At 38.8% G+C, this 18,009-nt stretch overlaps 2 protein-coding genes and 1 pseudogene across 5 annotated transcripts in view; 2 read left to right on the top strand and 1 right to left on the bottom strand.

Moving 5' to 3' along the window:
* The first annotated feature begins 4,039 nt into the window (after window positions 1–4,039).
* Window positions 4,040–7,116, top strand: SFR1 (SWI5 dependent homologous recombination repair protein 1). Of its 2 annotated transcripts, XM_037001283.2 has the most exons (4): window positions 4,040–4,176; window positions 4,985–5,106; window positions 5,589–5,993; window positions 6,452–7,116. In XM_037001283.2, the coding sequence occupies exons 2-4, from the start codon at window positions 5,011–5,013 to the stop codon at window positions 6,641–6,643; spliced, it is 693 nt and encodes a 230-aa protein (XP_036857178.2). In that variant the 5' UTR covers window positions 4,040–4,176; window positions 4,985–5,010; the 3' UTR covers window positions 6,644–7,116. The 2 variants fall into 2 exon arrangements, with proteins under 2 accessions (XP_036857178.2, XP_036857179.2); XM_037001284.2 differs by lacking the exon at window positions 4,040–4,176 and having other exon boundaries at window positions 4,199–5,106.
* A 1,528-nt stretch (window positions 7,117–8,644) lies between these two features.
* Window positions 8,645–12,889, top strand: LOC108397191 (double-stranded RNA-binding protein Staufen homolog 1 pseudogene; annotated as a pseudogene).
* Window positions 12,890–13,312: 423 nt separating this feature from the next.
* The window catches only part of CFAP43 (cilia and flagella associated protein 43), an 83,348-nt gene continuing 78,651 nt past the window's right edge, over window positions 13,313–18,009 (bottom strand). For 2 of the 3 annotated variants that reach the window (XM_073240469.1, XM_073240470.1), the window contains exons 36-39: window positions 16,542–16,706; window positions 14,843–14,923; window positions 14,024–14,177; window positions 13,313–13,856 (exon numbers count right to left, since the gene is read on the bottom strand). In XM_073240469.1, the coding sequence (XP_073096570.1) occupies window positions 13,690–13,856; window positions 14,024–14,177; window positions 14,843–14,923; window positions 16,542–16,706 (567 nt within the window). In that variant the 3' untranslated portion in view covers window positions 13,313–13,689. The remainder of the gene's footprint in view (window positions 13,857–14,023; window positions 14,178–14,842; window positions 14,924–16,541; window positions 16,707–18,009) is intronic. The other variant, XM_017660481.3, reaches the window with a different exon arrangement.

The raw sequence follows: 18,009 nt of genomic DNA, 5'->3' as shown, positions 1-18,009 counted from the left end.
GGCAAGCATAGAAAACTACCGGACTTCCTTTGTCAGCATTTCAGATTTCAATACTGTGAAATTATCCTGGGAGTTGTTATCTTTCAAACTTCAGGTAGTTAAACATAAAACACGTTCTGTTACTTAAGAATTTGCTGACATTTAATGCCCTTTTTCCTCCAAATGAATGCAGGGGTTACATTTCTGAGTTAATAAAGGATCTGGGAAAGATGTATCCTTGAGCATTACTTACCACTATCTTTCCACAATCTAACTTTTTTGCCATAACCCTCCCACCCACACACACCCTAGCCCTTCCTCATCTAACTTGAATCACTCTATTCTTCTCCAAGAGAACACACCCCAGTAATAGCAGTGAATCATAGGCACTTTTGCTTCTCTAGTCTTTAATGGACTTGACAAAATGCCAGATTTGATAGAATAAAAGGACAAGAACTTCAGGATTTCTCTTTTCGGATAGGAACCAAAAGAGAAAATTCTTTAGGTTCTTGTTCAGTATATTACCCTCAGTATTAGTTACCAGATGAGTTTTCTAGTTGTTTGGTGGTGGACAGGTTGTTATCACACGAATGCTATTGACGCTCCCTGTATCTCCCTCCAATGCTCTAAGTAGCCATTCTGTTCAGGAAGGCAACCTCTCAGGCATGCCTAATAGTTAAGTCAAGGGCTCTTTCATCTTGAGGTTGAAAATAATCCTTTCTTTCTTAAGTTGGCTAAAGAATATTAAACAGTTAGCCCACAAAGGTCACTCTTTGATAATAAAGTCTTAACAGTCTTTATAAGTGTGTCAATTATACATTATAGAATTCCATAAGAGATCTTTAGGTAATAGAGAAAAATAAAAGAAATAGTTTGTCAATTACTCAAAGGAAAATTTATGGGATAACAGAGCAATGAAACACATCTTTGCCATGGATAGGTCTATAAGATGAGACTTGAACTCATGGCCACAGAAATCTAGTGGAGCACTTTTTGAAGGCAGTTTTCAACTTACATACAAATTTCATAAGAAATATTGAAAGCCAGGGGAGAGAATTTAGTAGACTTTCTGTGGGTGTCATAAATTTGTATTAAATTCAGTTCATTTAACTTGCCCTAATAGACATTATAAATCAACTTAATCCTGTGGATTTTACACAATTCCTCAGCTAAGTGGATTTTAAACCTAGTTTTAAAAGTGTATATTTATATTTTTGCTTAAAAAATACCTATGGATATATATATATACATATATATATGTGTGTGTATATATATATATATATGTCTACATGATACAAAACTTTTTGTCAATATAGAAAATTCAGTGGAATGGAATATAGGTCATCCTCAGATTACTGTTGAGATTTTAAAAATAAAGCTAAAGCCAAGGATTTAAAAAAATACATCTATTGAAATTAAATTTTAAATTGTGGCTCAGAATTGTATGTGTGTGTGTTTGTGTATATGTGTATTTGTTTGAGATAGAGAGAGACACTATTCACTATTCTCTTCTTGCTATTAAAAAAAATTAAAAACCTCATAAAGAATTTTAGGCCTATGTCATCATCCCACCAACAATAATCACAGACAGGAACAGAAACATTTTACCACTCCCTGATGAATAACAAAGTGGTTAACAGTAGCCTTGGGTATTGAAGAAATTTAAAAACACACAGAGAAAGACTGCCTTAGGTTGATACTAATTACTATTATCACTGAATTCTATTGCTCAAAAAATTGTCTATGGTAGAGTAAGGAGGTCTTGCCTTGTGATTCTCTGGAGCAGTATTTTCCCTGAGAAGTTTCATATGAAATATACAGAGTCCTGTGTCAGAAAAAACAAACTCCTTACATGCCAATAGATTTCAGGCTCCTAAGGACACGGAAATGTTTGCTAGGCTTTATCTAAAGGTACAATGAAAACTGTAAGGGCTGTATTCCAGATCTCTTACATTAATCAAGAGTGGAAGGTATGTTTACATTTGGGGAAGTGATGGAAGTAAGTGAAACATACTTTTATATGGAAATATCATGCAATTCTTACAACACATGGAAGTCAGATATGAAGGTCAACAAATGCACATTTCTGAAATGCATGCTTTTCTAAGTACATTGAAAATCTGGCCAAAACAATCCATTTAATATACTAGTTCACATAATAAACAAGTCAGAACATTTGCAAGGTGAAATGTTGTTTTCCTTTATGCAGCCAGCAAAAACAAGAGCTCTAAGCTTAGGCTGTAATGATAAAAGGATTTTGAAGCAGATGATTTTAGGAAATTATAAAAACAACCCAACCTTATGCCCCAAGGTATAAAGAATATGCAGCGTCTGCATTGTGCGTCTAGTGTCAAGACAAATGATTCTGCTTTTTCAGTGTGAGTAACTGATGCCCATGGATGAGTAAAGGGAGAAATAAATGTATAGGCTGAGACCTATGGCTTGGTGAGGTGAATAACAGCTGCATCACAAAATTGTGAGTTCTCTCTTCCATTCTGGAAATTCCTTGAAGGTTTTGTAATTTTTGAAAAATGTGTAAGTGAAATACATACTATTAATTGTATGTGGAGACTCCAAGTTTTCGGCTACTCATGGCTTAAATTGTGAGGAAGCATACAGATCACATCTTTAAAAAATAAATCTGTGGTCTTTTTTTGGGAGGTAAGTGAAGGGATGAGAGAATTGTGATGTATCCCTTTAAATAAACTAGGGATGGTGAATATAGTTGTATATATAAAATAGTAACTATTAAGTGTTCCCTAGATATCTACTGCTGTTCTGCCTATGAATTCTCATTTAATCCTCCAATTGCTAAGAGGTCAACTTTATGCCCATTTCACAGATGAGAAAACCTAGACACAGATACTACATTACAAAGCACATAAAATAAAGGTGCAGGATTTGAACCAAGGCAATTTGACGCTAACAATTTCAATCACTGTATTCGATTGTCTTCAGGTTCGGTATTTATATCCTGCTGCTTAGGACTCAGTTAATTCCTCCTGCGTCCTGGCTACTTCTAAGCCATTTTTATCCAATTTATTAGTGAAGAGGCAGTGTCATCGTTTAAAGTGGCCATTCACCAAGACTGAGAACACTGGCTCCTAAAATTCCCAACTTTCACGTGACTCAAATTACTCAGAACCGTCTCTTTCACTAAACCCAGTGCTCCACCCAATTTAGTTAACTTTATGGTTGCACAGCAACAGAACGTCGCCCCACAGGAAACGAAGAGAATTATTTTAGACTAAGGATGCCGCTGTCCAGTATTCAGCAAAGGCCGTATTGGCCTCAAACATCTGAATTCTGGGCCAACACAATTTTATTTAGTGATTGTTCTGTTTCCTGTATTGCACCACAAATTTCACTAGACTACATTTTCTCTCAGATTTGACTAAAAGATTGAAGGCCAAGCTAAGCAATCTAACTCTTGAGTTAAATACAGTAGTAAAACTCATGGAACCGCCGACTTTGCGACAGCGAAGGCTAGAAATAAGCTCAACCGCATGCGCCTGGGCTCCTGGGAGATTTCTAACGTGTTCGAGTCCCCGTAGGCCATTTAACCCAGAGCTGATCTTTCGCCTCTGCGTTTAGTTTACAAGCTGTGCATTTCACACACAGACGGCCCTGCGGCTTTTGCCTCCGTCGGGTCTGAGAAGGGACTCCGCTGTGGTGGGCCGAGAGAGCTGACTGACAAGAGCCAGGAGAAAACGGGAGGAGGGGGTTCTCTCAGGCGTACTTCACACACACAAAACCCAAGAAGCAGGACAGGCTGCGATACACAGCAAGAGCAGGGAGGGGAGGCAGAGAAAACAGGCGTGACCCCGCCAGGGGCTCTAGTCATTCGGAAGCTCAGCTCGGCCCAAGAGAAAGCCAGAAGTTCGCGGCCGCGCGCTCTAAATCCCACAGCTCCTCGGCGCTGGGCGGAGCAGAGCCGCGCGCGTCAGTCAATCCGGCCAATCATGCATCTCTGCTGCCTCCCTCGTGCGCTGCCCCGCCCCCGTCCCCTAACGGAGGCTTGAGGCCGCGCATGCGCAGCCTCGCGTGCTTCAGGCGGGGAGCGGCGCGAAGAAGCCTGCGTCAGTCAATCCGGCCAATCCCATGTCTCGTCCGCCCCCAGCGTGGCCCCGCCCCTGAGCAGGCCCCGCTCACGGCTTCGGCTGCGCGCGTTTTCTACGCTGGGAATACCGTAGGGAGGTATCGTGTGGGGAGGCGAGGGGACGGCCTAGAGCTGGCCTCCTCTGGGGGTCGGGTGTGGAGTCAAGTAGAGGCGTCTTTCCGCAGTTGGGGGAACCCTCAGCCCCACTATAGGCCTGCAGTCTGTCGAGGGCTAGTGTGGGTTTTCTGCGTGGATGGGAGGGAAGGGAGAACTCCCTCTGGCGTTTTCCCCGTGAAGTTTATGCCTTTGAGGGAAACAGACTTGAATCAACTCTCCTTTTCTGCTTTTGCTACTTGAACTAAAAATATGCAGACAGGCGTAAATTTATCTACGCTCGAGTTGCTTATTCCTAGGCCTGGAGGGTCCTTGGTTCTAGTCATACAACTTTTAGGGTTTGGGGTAGTGTGACAGGTGTGATTATGTTTTTTGAGTAAACATTTCGGTTATATTTAATTAGAAAACTGGCATAACGAAATTAAAAGAATTCCTGCCTATCCAGAGTTGTTACTCTTCCCCGCCCCACCCACCACGGCAGATTTTGAGTATTTTGATAGACAAAAACAAATGGAGAGGCTTGCTTATTTGAGATGTTAGCTAGTTAATTTACCATGAAAAAACTAGTAGTCACCATGTGGACTACTAAATAAGACCAACACAGTCTTACTTAGGGCGGTAAATGGAAGACTGCAAAAAAAAAGCAAAAATGAACTGCAACTAACTGAGAGGAGTGGCTGCTGGCTTGCGTGTGGATGTTGTGCATAACAATGAAAATTATTTGATAAAAATTGAGCAAGAGAGATGTGGGTTAATTTGATTTCCATTTTGTGATTATTTTTTGTTTTTTAGACGCAAACCAAGATTTCATTTTCAAAATGGAAAGTTCATTTGACTCAACTGTGATTTCACCCAGCACTCCACAGGCCTGTAAAAGTCTACCATCTCCCTGTACAAGTAGTTCAAGAAAACAAGTATGAAAATCTTAGTTATTCCAATGGATCTGTTCTAAATGTGGTGGCAGTGGTGGTTTATAAGTCTACTGAAGAGTGTTAATTAATATAATGTGTACATTGAGAAGTATTTTATTAGCTATTAAATAAGATAAGGTCACAACGTTCTAGACATTAGTGGCAGGGTCTAGGTCTTTTCCTTAATTTGTAACTCTGAAACGCCTAGAGTAGCATTAGGCATGCGCTAGTTGCTGACCAAATGTTTGTGATTACTGGGCTAAGTGTCTCAACACTGTTTTTGAAGAGTGCTGATTTTGCTAAAATAAAATAAAACTAATGAAGCTTTGAAGAATTACATTTTGTGATGGTGTCGTTAGGTACATGGAGACAGCCATCTAGTGGTATGTACTATAAAAGTGTAAGGTCTTTATTTCTAGTAGATACATTTACATGAAGAACTTTTTTTTATTATTAACATTATAAATTTTTTGTGCTTTTTTCAGCCTATGAGTACAACACTTAGAGAACGACTAAGGAAAACTAGATCTTCATTTAATTCCTGTTGCAGTGTGGTAAAACGTCTTAAAGTAGAAAATGAAGAAAATAAGACCTTTTCAGAAAAACCATCTTCAAAAGAAGAAAACTGTTTGGAATTTCGAGAAAGTATTAAACACAGAGACGATGAATATGAAGAAAATACATATTTAAAAAATATCTTCAAGAATATCAATGTATGTGAATCTAAGTCACTTGATAGTGGGTCATGTACTGATCTCCAGGATGACTTTGTGAATGAAAATCTTCCAAAAAAAGAATTAAATGAAGAAAAGGCAAAATTGGTGAAGCAGATTCAGGAGAAAGAAGACCTTCTTCGGAGGCTAAAACTAGTCAAAATGTATAGATCAAAGGTGAGAATAATTTCAGAACCATTGCATAATTATTATTTTATTTTTAGATAAATGATAGGAAAGTAATTTCAAAAAGGGGAATAAAAGTTATTTTAGCATAATAAGCAATGAGCCAAGTACCCAGAAAATGACTTCCAACAACTTTAACTCAAATATAAGTCATAGGTTTAGATTTAAGTAGAAGAAGCCTAAGGCTGCTTTTAGACACCAGATAACGTTTTAAGAGCCCCAACTCATTTAATGTTCAGTTGGAGCTTGGGCCAAGTAAAATAGCCATAGAACTCAAGTGAGAGTTGTAAACATTCTATTTTGAAACATCCTAATTTTCCAAGGTAGAAGTCCCATTCATTACCAAGTGTGTTACCCTTTAAACCTACTCATCAACTTTCATTGCATAAGTTAAAATAGGATGCCTATCTAGTTATTGACATACATTTATGTTTTTTTTCCTGTTTCAGAATGACCTGTCTCAGTTACAATTGTTAATAAAGAAGTGGAGAAACTGTAGCCAGCTGTTGCTTTATGAGTTGCAGTCAGTTATATCTGAGGAGAACAAGAAACTCAGCCTCACTCAGTTGATAGACCAGTATGGATTAGATGATAAACTGCTACACTTTAACAGAAGTGAAGAAGAATTTATAGGTGTTTAATTCATAATTTTTTCAAGAATGTCTTTGAGAATGACAACTTTAAAGATACTTATATATTTTAAATGGAAGGTATAAACTATTAGGGCTTAGAGAAAGGTATCTTGATGAACATCAATTTAGGGCCTCTTATAAAAATATAAAATTTCTAAAATGAAAATTGAGTATTTTGGATAAATTTGCAAAAGAAAACTTTACATTTAAAGTAATGTAGAAAAAAAAGTTTAAATCATGTTTAAAAAAATAATTTGGGCAATTCTGGAAGTCAGTTTTAATACATTGTTTTGTTTATTGTGGTAAAAAAAGTTTTATTTTAAATGTTAAAAAGTAGTCCAGTCTGGTGAATGTCTAAAGCGAAACTGATCTAAAAATGCCTGCCTCGCTCCTAAGTTTATGAACCTTGTTTCCATCTATTTACCACGTTTCCATGGGGATGGTCTAGTGGGTAATTAATTAAACTCCTATGTTCAAAATTACATCCCTGTATCTTCAAAAGTTTTTTGTATTCCTCATTTTATTTAGTGAAATGAACATCTATCTTTTACAAAACCACATATCCTCATCTCCTAATTCAAGGCATCATGGCATATGCAAGGTCTTTCACATTCATCCAACTTTTTAGCTTCATCTGTAAAATAGATTAAGAGTGTGTACTCAGTGCACAGTGACTCCTCAGCCAGAAACCCACCTTCATAGGGTTGTGTTTCTGGCTGCCATATTGTACAATGTTACCTGTCATCCTGGCCATATACAGAAATATGACCCAAGCTGGCCCAATCTGAGAATTTGGAATTTTGCTTGGGAAGGAAAACCCCATTTCTTTTTGTGGCTAAAACTGTAGTATGTAAACTTGGAAGCAGAAAAAGCTGGTGTACTAAGAATAGTGGGTGTCCTTACAAAGAAAGGCAGAGATGATAGAGAACTTTGTAGATCAGTGGTTTTCTGGATCTATTTTCCAGACGTTCCTGAGGGGCTTTCTGGATTTCTGCTTTTGGGTCCTTTTAAGGGCTAAAACACCTTTACTTAGTTTAAAAAAAATCTTAAAAAGAAAAAGTGCTTCCCTACTGATAGGTAAACAGCTTACCTTGAGCACCCTGTCCTCTGAATACACCCACTTTCATCCCAGTCCCTTCCTATGATCTAACAAACTTAATATTTCACATAGCAGGATACCTCAGGACCCTAGTTCTTCATCCATTCTAATTGTTAATGCCCATGCCAGTAACATTCCCCCCACACACATACATGCCAAATTCCCACTTTCTAGACACTGCCATTTTCATGGTTTCTCTGAACCGAGGACTGGCCTAGGCTTCACAAGTGCCTCCCCTGGCCCTAGGATTCTTAGATGGGCATCCCTGAGGAGTTGTGCTGTTTTGTGCCTACCAGCCTCTTTCACTGCTAGCTGCTCAGCCATAGAGCCTACATGTGGCAAGGAAAGTGGTTTTTCTTTGATGGGGCCGGATTTGGCTGCATCTACCCACTGTTGACTAGCACATCCCCTGGAGTCACCATTACACATCCACTTGGGGGAACCAGCATCAGTGGGACTCTGGTTCTGGGAAAGTTGGGGAGAACCCATGTGGGCATGGTAATGTAACGGGTAGTTGAAAGGCATTGGCTGGGTGCTGAGGGCTCCAACAGCACAGTGGACACCCCACAACAGGAAGTGGGTCATGAAATATGGGTGAGACTTACAGGAGCGTTTGGGGCCAAGGAATGATGCTCATGAGGCAGTCCCTTTTTTATCATTTCTGTTGAATTCCTCCCCCCTTTAATGGGATAAATTTATTAAAAAACACTAAATACCACACTTCTATTCATAAAAATAGGAGCTATCAGCTATCACTTAGCACTTACTCGTGCTAGTTTAAAAACATTTTAGTATTACAATGACCAACATTCCAATTTTAAAGATGAGATTTAAGATAAAGTGGTTATTTAAAAATTAAGTAGTTATTTAAAACTGAAGTGGCAGAGCTAGGATTTGAAACCAGGCAACTCTTAAGTCCTATCCTTAAAGGTGTGCTATGTTTGACCTAATTAATTATATTATTACTAAATATAGATAATATTTTAAAGGACTTTAAAAATATGAATATAATTATTGTTCAAAAGCTGAGAGGAATCAGTACCATGGACAGTTATCAAGAGTGGGTTGGGTGCATGATGATGTGCCCTTCCAAAGCCAACCCCCCAAACCAGAAGATACCTCCTGTTGAAAAGTGCTGCACAGGCTGGGGGAAAGAGGGTCCTGTTAACTTCCACTCTATCCATGCCTCAAAGCTGAGGCATTCAAGCAAGGAGCATTGCCAGAGTCACCCAGGATGACCACTAAGAAATAGAAAGTACACAGTTGTTTGGTTTGTTAAGATCTGGGAACCCACTGAGCATTATCCAGTGAAATATGCAGCATTGCTTATGAGCAAATGGAGCCTCTAGGCAGCTAATTTAGGTGAAATAGAATTTGTATAACCAGAGGGAAAAAAAAGCCTAGTATATCCATGATTTAATCAAACCAACAGAACAGAGAACTGACAGTCCCATCATTAAGTACAAAGTGTTTGTACTCTTCACCCTTGGGTCCAGCTTCTCAGCCCCCAACAATCTCCATCTCAGAGATAATTTTGAAAGACCCTAGATGTAAGAAATGTTACTACCGTTGGGGTACTGTCCTGCTGAATCAGCCAAACTATTTCAGGGGTCATTCTAGTACTAAGGAGGGAGTCATCAAAATGATTTTGGTCCGATTATTTCTCTTACCATTCCATCCAGCACCAGTCAATATATGGGTGATCATGGTACCAGTATATATATGGTACTCTCCTGGCAGTTTCTGAATAGAAGATTTTAAATCTCCCAAAGATTTTTTTCTAAACAGAAGCTTTTATAATAGCTCTTTTGCTTTACCTATACCAGTGTACATTGGATATAGTGTTGTAGATTAAATTTAATTCACTAATTGCAGAACAGTGGAACACTGACATCACCCGGAGATTGTAGTCAGTGATCCCTATGGTGTCATCTTGGAATGCAGCAGTCCACAGGCAGCAGAAGGGCAAAGCAGGTTTATGACCAGCTAATACCATCATCATCTACAAGAATATAGTGATAACTCTCATGAAAATGAGAGAACATTTTGCTGTTTGCTAAATAAACCCTGTTGGGTAGGGCACAAAATTGAGTTCTCTTACAATGAATATGAAATGTAGAAGATTGTTATATTTATGTAGAGGAAAATATGTTGTAATTTACAAATGGCTTAGGGCTTGGGAAAAAGAAACAGTTCACCTTGTTCTCATTGTTAGAACAGGGAATCATCTTAAATGTTCTGGTAAATTTTGTTACAATTATTAAGGAAGTGTGTACTGAAGGAAACTTTGGAAATATAAAAAAGTATAAAAATATACATAGGGGCGCAGGCCCCTCCTCCGTCACTTCCTGCCGGGCTGCGGGCGCCGGAGGGGCTGTTCAGCTTACGCGCGGGCGGTTGCCGCTCCAGGCTGGGCTCCTCCCCTTTTTCTTTGACCCCCCCTCCCCCACCCGGCGGCGCCATCCTTCCCCGCGGTGCTACGCCTCTTCCCTTCCGCCTGTGTCTTCTTTCCTCCTTTCCCTCCTCGCCGCCACTGCTCAGACCACCAGCGGGGACGAGCTTGGGGTAGCAGTCAGGGGTTTCCTAGCCACGTTAACCTCTCAGAAGTGAACCAAAACATAGTTCCTCTTCTTAAGGAAGTGTGACCCTACTGTAGAGCTAAGTGCACTGTGCATGAAACTTGGGAAAAAAGCAATGTATAAGCCTGTCGACCCTTACTCCCGGATTCAGTCTACCTATAATTACAACCCGAGAGGAGGTGCTTATTCCCCAAGGTACTTTTACCCATTTCCAGTACCACCTTTACTTCATCAAGTTGAACTTTCTATGGGAGGACAGCAATTTAATGGGACAGGAAAGACGAGACAGGCTGCCAAACACGATGGTGCTGCGAAAGCTTTGAGGATCCTGCACATGAGTCCCTATCTGACAGGCTGGAGGCAAATGGAAGAGAATCGGAAGAAGAAAATCTCAATAAATCTGAAATAAGTCAAGTGTTTGAAATTGCACTTAAAGGGAAGTTGCCTGTGAATTTTGAGGTTGCCCGAGAGAGTGGCCCTCTCGACATGAAGAACTTTGTAACTAAGGTGTCAGCTGGGGAATTTGTGGGGGAAGGCGAAGGGAAGAGCAAGAAGATTGCTATAGCTGTTCTAGAGGAGCTGAAGAAGTTGCCGCCCCTGCCTACAGTCGAGTGAGTGAAGCCCAGAACCAAAAAGAAAAAATCCAGTCAGGAGCAACCCAGAATATGGCGAGGGGATGAACCCGATTAGCAGACTGGTCCAGATCCAGTAGGCAAAGAAGGAGCCAGAATACATGCTCCTCACAGCGAGGCCTCTCGTGCTGCAGGGAGTTTGTGATGCATACCACAGAAGGAGCAGACACCAGTAAGAAGGTGGCCAAACGCAGTGCAGCCGAGAACATGCTGGAGATCCTTGGTTTCAGAGTCCCGCAGACTCAGCCCGCGAAACCCGCCCTCAAATCAGAAGAGAAGACACCAGTAAAGAAACTAAGGGATGGAAGAAAAGTTAACGTTTTTGAACCTGGCTCTGGGGATGAAAATGGGACTGGCAATAAAGAGGATGAGTTTAGGATGCCTTATCTTAGTCATCAGCAGCTGCCTGCTGAAATTCTCCCCATGGTGCCTGAGGTCATGCAGGCTGTTAGAGTCAGTCAAGGACATCACACCAGACTTCATCAGGGCAGCTCCAAATCCTGCCAAGGCCATGGTAACTGCCATGATAGTCCGTGAATTGTTGTATGGGGGCACCTCGCCTACAGCCGAGACCATTTTAAAGAATAACATCTCTTTAGGCCACATACCCCATGGACCTCTAACGAGACCCTCTGAGCAGCTAAACTATCTTTCCAGAGTCCAGAGATTCCAGGTTGAATACAAAGACTTTCCCAAAAACAAGAATGAATTTGTGACTCTTATCATTTGCTTCTCTCAGCCATCTCTGATCAGCCACGGTATTGCAAAGGATGTGGAGTCCTGCCGCGATATGCCTGCACTGAACATTTAAGTTGCTGTCTGAGTTGGACCAACAGAGTACAGAGATGCCAAGAACAGGAAATGGACCAATGTCTGTGTGTGGGAGGTGCTGAACCTTTTCTGGCCGTGAACCATGATAAAATCCCAACATACATACTGAAAATACTGAGACTACTTTGAAAGTTGGGAATTTCTGATACCTCCAGTGGGCTGAGAGGCGTGATGGGTAAAGAACTGGAGATCGCAGTGGGGATGAAGGCGGGAACAGAGGCAGTCGTGGCTGTGTACACATGTGCTGTAGTTTGTCGTTACACAGCTGCAGCTGCTGCCAAGTGGCCCTGGCTCAACTGGGAAACCAGCAGGTCCATGCCCCGGGCACCTCAGTGCTCGGTTGTGGTATCTTGTTTGTTTTACTTTTTGGCCATGTGAAAGAAGAAACGGAAAACAGAAAGCACGACCCCTTCTCAAACTGGCTCACCCAGACACTTTGGGACAAACCCTGGACCCCTGGCCCAGGAGACAGGCCTTAGACTGGCCCTTAAAGGTGAAAGCACCAGAGAAGATCAGACGCGTCCTACTCAGCACAAACTAGCCTTCCCATTGTGCTACTGCCCACCACCTCCTGTGGCACCCACCCACCACTGCTCTCTTTTCCGAAAGAGAGATGTATTCTTAGTTTTATTATTTTCTTTTGATTGAAATAACACAATGTAAATTTTTATTTGAGACTTTCTCAGTTGTATCTAGTTACACAGCACAACTTAGAAATTTGTCTGAGACTGACTTTATCAGTAGTCTAACCGGCAAAGATCACATCCATGTGTGTGTGCTTACACATTTTTGTTGTATTGGACTAACCCAGGACATTGCAGTGATGCATAGGGTGTGAACAGTCCTGGCCTTCTCAGAAACCTTGATGAAGCTTCCCATAGTTGTGTAAATTGGGCAATATAGAAATTTTAAACTTTAAATGCTCAGTTGGTTTCTTTTCTATTTTATTTTTGTTAATGCAACAGGATTTAAATGATCTTTGATCTTTGTTTTAAAGATTAAGAAAAATTGTGTGTATATACATATGTCTGAGGACACAGCTCTCGCTACACTACAGGATATGATCTTCACGTAGTACATATCAAACTGCAGATTGACTTTCCTTGAGTGCTTTATACTGTTGATTACATCTCCATGAATAATGACCTGTTTCTCTCAAATTGTGTTGCTTTTTGTGTTGTGTTACTGTGCACAGAAACATATGCAGTGAGGTCCTGCACATGGTCCCGATGGATGCACAGTAGCCTTGTGAGTTAAGTATTGCTTTGATTCATTGTTTACGCTGGAATTTTTTCTCCTCATGGAACGTAAGTAAAACTTAGTGTCTGTCACCAATAAATGGTAATACTAAATTTCTTTTGTTAATTTATTCTCAAATGCCACTATGGCTAGGTTGGTCCACTCCCAACCGTCTCCTACCTTTTTTTATTTTTAAGAAAAAACAACTTTGTAATGCTTGTGATTCCATTTGGGCAAAATTCTGAAGATCTAAAATAACTGTATCAAACTAGTCATCAATAAACAGCTACTAATGAAAAAAAATCATCTATAATCTCAAAACTTTCCTGGTAATTTTATAAAATGAGAAATGCCAGTAGTAGCTAAGAATAATTTTTTTTGTATTTAAGACTTTCTATACTATTACCATGAAAACAAAAAATTAAGGCTAAATGAATAAAACAGATCTGGAATACTTTCTGAGTTAAAATCTCGTTCAAAATTCATATTTTACACATTCAGGAAGGACAAACATTTTTATAATGATTAAGGCTAAAATTAAATAATTTGCTTTTAAAAATATGCAACTAAGAAAAGGTCCTACTTAAATTTTCCAGATATGAGAGAAAAAGAGGTCATTTTAATCAAGTTATTTTTTAAATGATTGATTTGGCCTTGTGTTTCCCACCAGCGTTTTTACATTTGAGCAAGGGAAGGAAATGTTTTCATCCTTAGTCTTTCCACTTCAGCCTGCAGTATTGAAATCTGTTCAGCTTGTTCTTTTGAAATATTTATTAACTTTCTTTGTTGCATCATGTTTTCATATCGTTCTTTGGCAATCTTTTCACAAGTCAGTTTAGACCCTATTCCGAAAAAGAAGAAGAAAGGAATTATTGGATTATTATCTGTAATTTCAAATCTAGAAACAGTTCTCAGAATCAAACATGAAAGAAATGGTGGTAGCTTTATAACTACTGTACATATTTCAGGAATACTGATTACTTTTAAAGAGGAAGAAAAAAGTGCTTACCCATTGCATTACAGATGTCTTTTCTTTCTGAGACAGCCACCAACTCTTCTTGTAAATTGCAGCTTAGAGAATAATTTGCTACATCTTTTTGATTGCTGGACTTTCCCAGTTTTTTTAGTAGTTTTTTGCAGTTCTCCACATTCTTTTTGTGGGTCTGAAATTTTGTTCCCATAACATCCCACAAAAATAGTTTTGAACAAGTATATTTACAAAGACATTCTTAAAATTTAAGTTCATTATCATCATTAAGATAACATCACCATAACTCTAGTGCCTCGCATAAGCCTGCATATAAATTATTTGTTGAAAGATAGAATGGTATGTTAATACCACATCTTGGGAAAAATCTTGGTATATTCTTAAAAATGAGAGAAGATAAAAAAAAACATAGCTTTGAAATTACTTTGTTTCCATCTTATATATGCTATGCAAAACAACATTAAGTAGTTATGAAGAAACAAAGCCTTCACAATGCCAAGAAAAGACTCTCAACACTTCTGTTACATAAATCATAACCTAATGTTAAATAGAAAATTCATACCCAGGTATCTGAGTATGAAATAGATCTATAAAATCTAAATATCTACTAACTAGATACTTAGGTATCTCCCAAGGGGTTAATTCTAATACTAAAAGAAGTGCTTCAGTCTACCACACTTGTAAGATTGCAAAGATACTATTCAGGGACCTCTAATTAGATCCTGAATATCAGTAAAGGACCAAGATTTTTGTGGATTCTGTTTGAATTCTTGATTTGGAACACTATTCAAATGATTCACAACTGTTAGGGTTATAATGATGAATATCTTTGAGACCTACCTTATCTAAAACATCAATGGTTTGCTCCATTATTCCAATCTGAAGGGCAACTGACTTCTCATAATTTTGTTCATTTAAGTACTTTGAGAGAAAAAAAACCACATACATAAGGTTATTTTCTCTATTTCTCTCAGTAGATAACTTTATAAAGATTATCTTAGTTTTGAAAGTTACTGTTTCCATAAATATTATCTAATTTAAGATTGATTTGACTTTAGTGCCATAATATCAACTTGTATTTAGCCACTGATATGCTCACCTACATACTAATAGCTACAAATGCCTAGAGTTTGTTTTCTCTTTGATTCATTCATTTATTCAACTGACCAAATATTTATTATGTCTCATTTGAATCCCATATTAACAGAGAAATACAAAAATAGATAATGTGACTTAGTCTTTAAGAAAAAAAGAACAGGTAGATATGATTAGTTGCCAGAAATTGTATAAAGTGACATGTGAATTCAAAGGTGGTTTGAAATTTGATATGGACTGTGGAATTGAAAGGCTTTATAGATGAGGTGGCATTTAAACTAGACCTTGAAAAATAAAGATTTGAAATGTGAAAAAATAAAAAATAAAAGATATTTCTGGTAGAAAAACCAGTAATGACCAAAGGCACTATAGTAAAATCCTAGAAAATAATCAGTTTGGTTTGAGTATACTGATGTATGAGGACAGTGGGAATTAGTTTGAAGTTAGATTGAAGGACACTAAACACTCACCTTAGGATTTCATAATTCATTTGCCAGGTAAGAAGGTAACAGTTGAAAATGCTTGAGCAGAGTAATATGTTATTAGAGCTGAATAGGAATGTTAATTGCACAGCAGTATGTAGTACAGGTAAGAGAAAGACCTAGGGTCACAATACCAATTAGGAGGTTGTTATAAAATAGTCTAAATCATTGAAAAGGATCAGAACCAAGCCATTGTAAAGGCAGTGGGGATAGAGGATGAGGGAATAAATAGATGAACTAGACAAAACTTGGAAGTCAAGAGAAAGTGGGGAATGAAAGATGACTACAACTTTAAGCCTGAGTGAGTGGCTGAAAAGAAGAGAAATAAGCAAATTAAGAAGAGCTGCTATTAATGCTATTAAGAGGTGGGAAATACAGAAATAGCGTTTGAGGGAGGTCAGGGCCAGGGAGCTTGAATGCAATTGGAATTGAATTGGAATCCTGAGAGTTTGGGTTATTCTTAGAAGTGATCACTGAAGTTAGAAAAAAGGAGATCGTCAAAGGAGAGGAATGGGAAGAAACAAACAGAGCTAAGGGCAGAATCTTAAAGAATAGATATATTTCAGAGTTAGAAGCAAAAGAAATGAGTAAAGAGGCAGAATGATCTGACGCGTTAGACTAAAACAGGAGAAAACAGGAATGATAAAAGCCAAAGGAATGGCAGTTAAGATGGACAAATGCTACAGAGTTGAGGGATGGTGATGACTGCGAAGGGGACCTCTGGATCTGGCAATCAGGAAATCCCTGATGAACTGTAAGATAGGACTGTAGTACTGAATGGGTCATGAAGTATCAGAGGCAGCAAGTATAAACTACCGGAAGAAAATTCATAGACACGTTATGAAATCCTACTGGCTTAGAACATGCTTGGTGTCACAGAGGCCTCTTATTAAATACTGGCTGGATGAGTAAATACATTAATGAGTGAAATTTAATTATATAACGGGGCAGGGAGAATTTACCTTTTGACGATCTCTTGAAAAAAAGAGCATCTGAATATCCCAAGCCTTCTGATTTAAATCTTCCATTTCCATTTCCATTTTCTTATGTTCCCACTCAATCTGAAATATTCCTTTGTGGACGTCTTTACTTTCCATCATGCTAGCAACTTTCTTTTGTCCTTGAGTCTTAAAAAAAATATATAATATGATTCTGCATACAGAATATAGAATATTTGAAGCTGAATGTTATTCTTAGAGACTTAGATAACAAAGGTAAATTTTTTAGAAATGTGGCAGGTGTTAAAAACTACTTCTTGGGCAAAATCTGGTCATTAAAAAGGCTGATAATCACTAAACAGGGGGGATTGTAAAATACATTTGAATGGCTTAGTCCATTTGCTTTGTATGTCAGTGATTAGACAGGAACTCTGGCCATCACCGTCTAGCAATCTGTATGTGTTTGTACCCCTCCTCTCGGCCCTGCTTCCTGATGCTGTAACAAAGGATTGTAGTTTAATGCACCTAGATACAGCGGTATCTAGTTCGTAGATTGTGGAAAAGCAAGAGAGATTGAATGGGTTAAATATATTTAGACACCTAGATGTTTTGCACTTCACTTCAGCTTGCCTCCATGAAGTTCAGGAATATTTTTATGTTCTCAGGAATATTTTCATGTTCTCCCGGATTGCTAATAGTGAAACTACTATGTCTCTAAAATAAATTCATAGAAGAATTTCATCAGTGAACATTTTTACATTTTCTCTCTATTCTCCTTCAAGAACTTAGCCTTCTGAAGTTCATGCCACTATACTACACTACCTGCTACTCCTTTTTTAAAAGTTATTTTCATTTTATCACTGCGTGGCTTCACAATTCCTTGAATTTTCCACTTTCGGTGATATTTTCTCCATCTCACTCAGCCACCCAACTTCTCTGATCATATGCTTGATCTTGTCATCACTAGCTCTAAAATCTTAAGTTTAAGTTTTTCTGTAGAGCAGTGTTTCCCAAATGGAGGAAATATTGCCTCACTAGGAAAAATTAAATTATGTTTGAAAACACTTATGCCTGACACACGAGGGATGCTATTGGCATCTAACAGGTATCTAAACTTTGTACAAAACACAGGACATCTTTTCACAACAAATAATCATTTGGCCCAAAATGTCAGTAGTGCCAGGGTTGAGAAACACTGCTGTAGAGCTATCACATCTCCTTTTTCCTTTCCTTTCAGTCAACTTTTTGCAAGATTTATTTGTAGTCATGCTCTCTACTTCCTCAACATTATTTCTTGAGGCACACTAATTGAGCTCCTACCAACCCTCACTGAGACTGCTCTTGCCAGGTGATTGACATAGTGCAGGAGTCCCTCCTTCTTGGAACATTTTCTTTCATGGTTTTTCAGTTTCCTTCTATTTGACTGGCAACTCCTTCTCAGTCTCCTTAACTTGCCTCCTTCTCTGCTAGATCTTTCAGAGTTGGGCTTCAG

This window comes from Manis javanica, chromosome 7 (assembly GCF_040802235.1).
Source record: "Manis javanica isolate MJ-LG chromosome 7, MJ_LKY, whole genome shotgun sequence".
Classification (NCBI taxonomy): domain Eukaryota; kingdom Metazoa; phylum Chordata; class Mammalia; order Pholidota; family Manidae; genus Manis; species Manis javanica.
The sequence above is the reverse complement of the archived record's forward strand: the minus strand, read 5'-3'. Positions and strand labels throughout refer to the sequence as shown.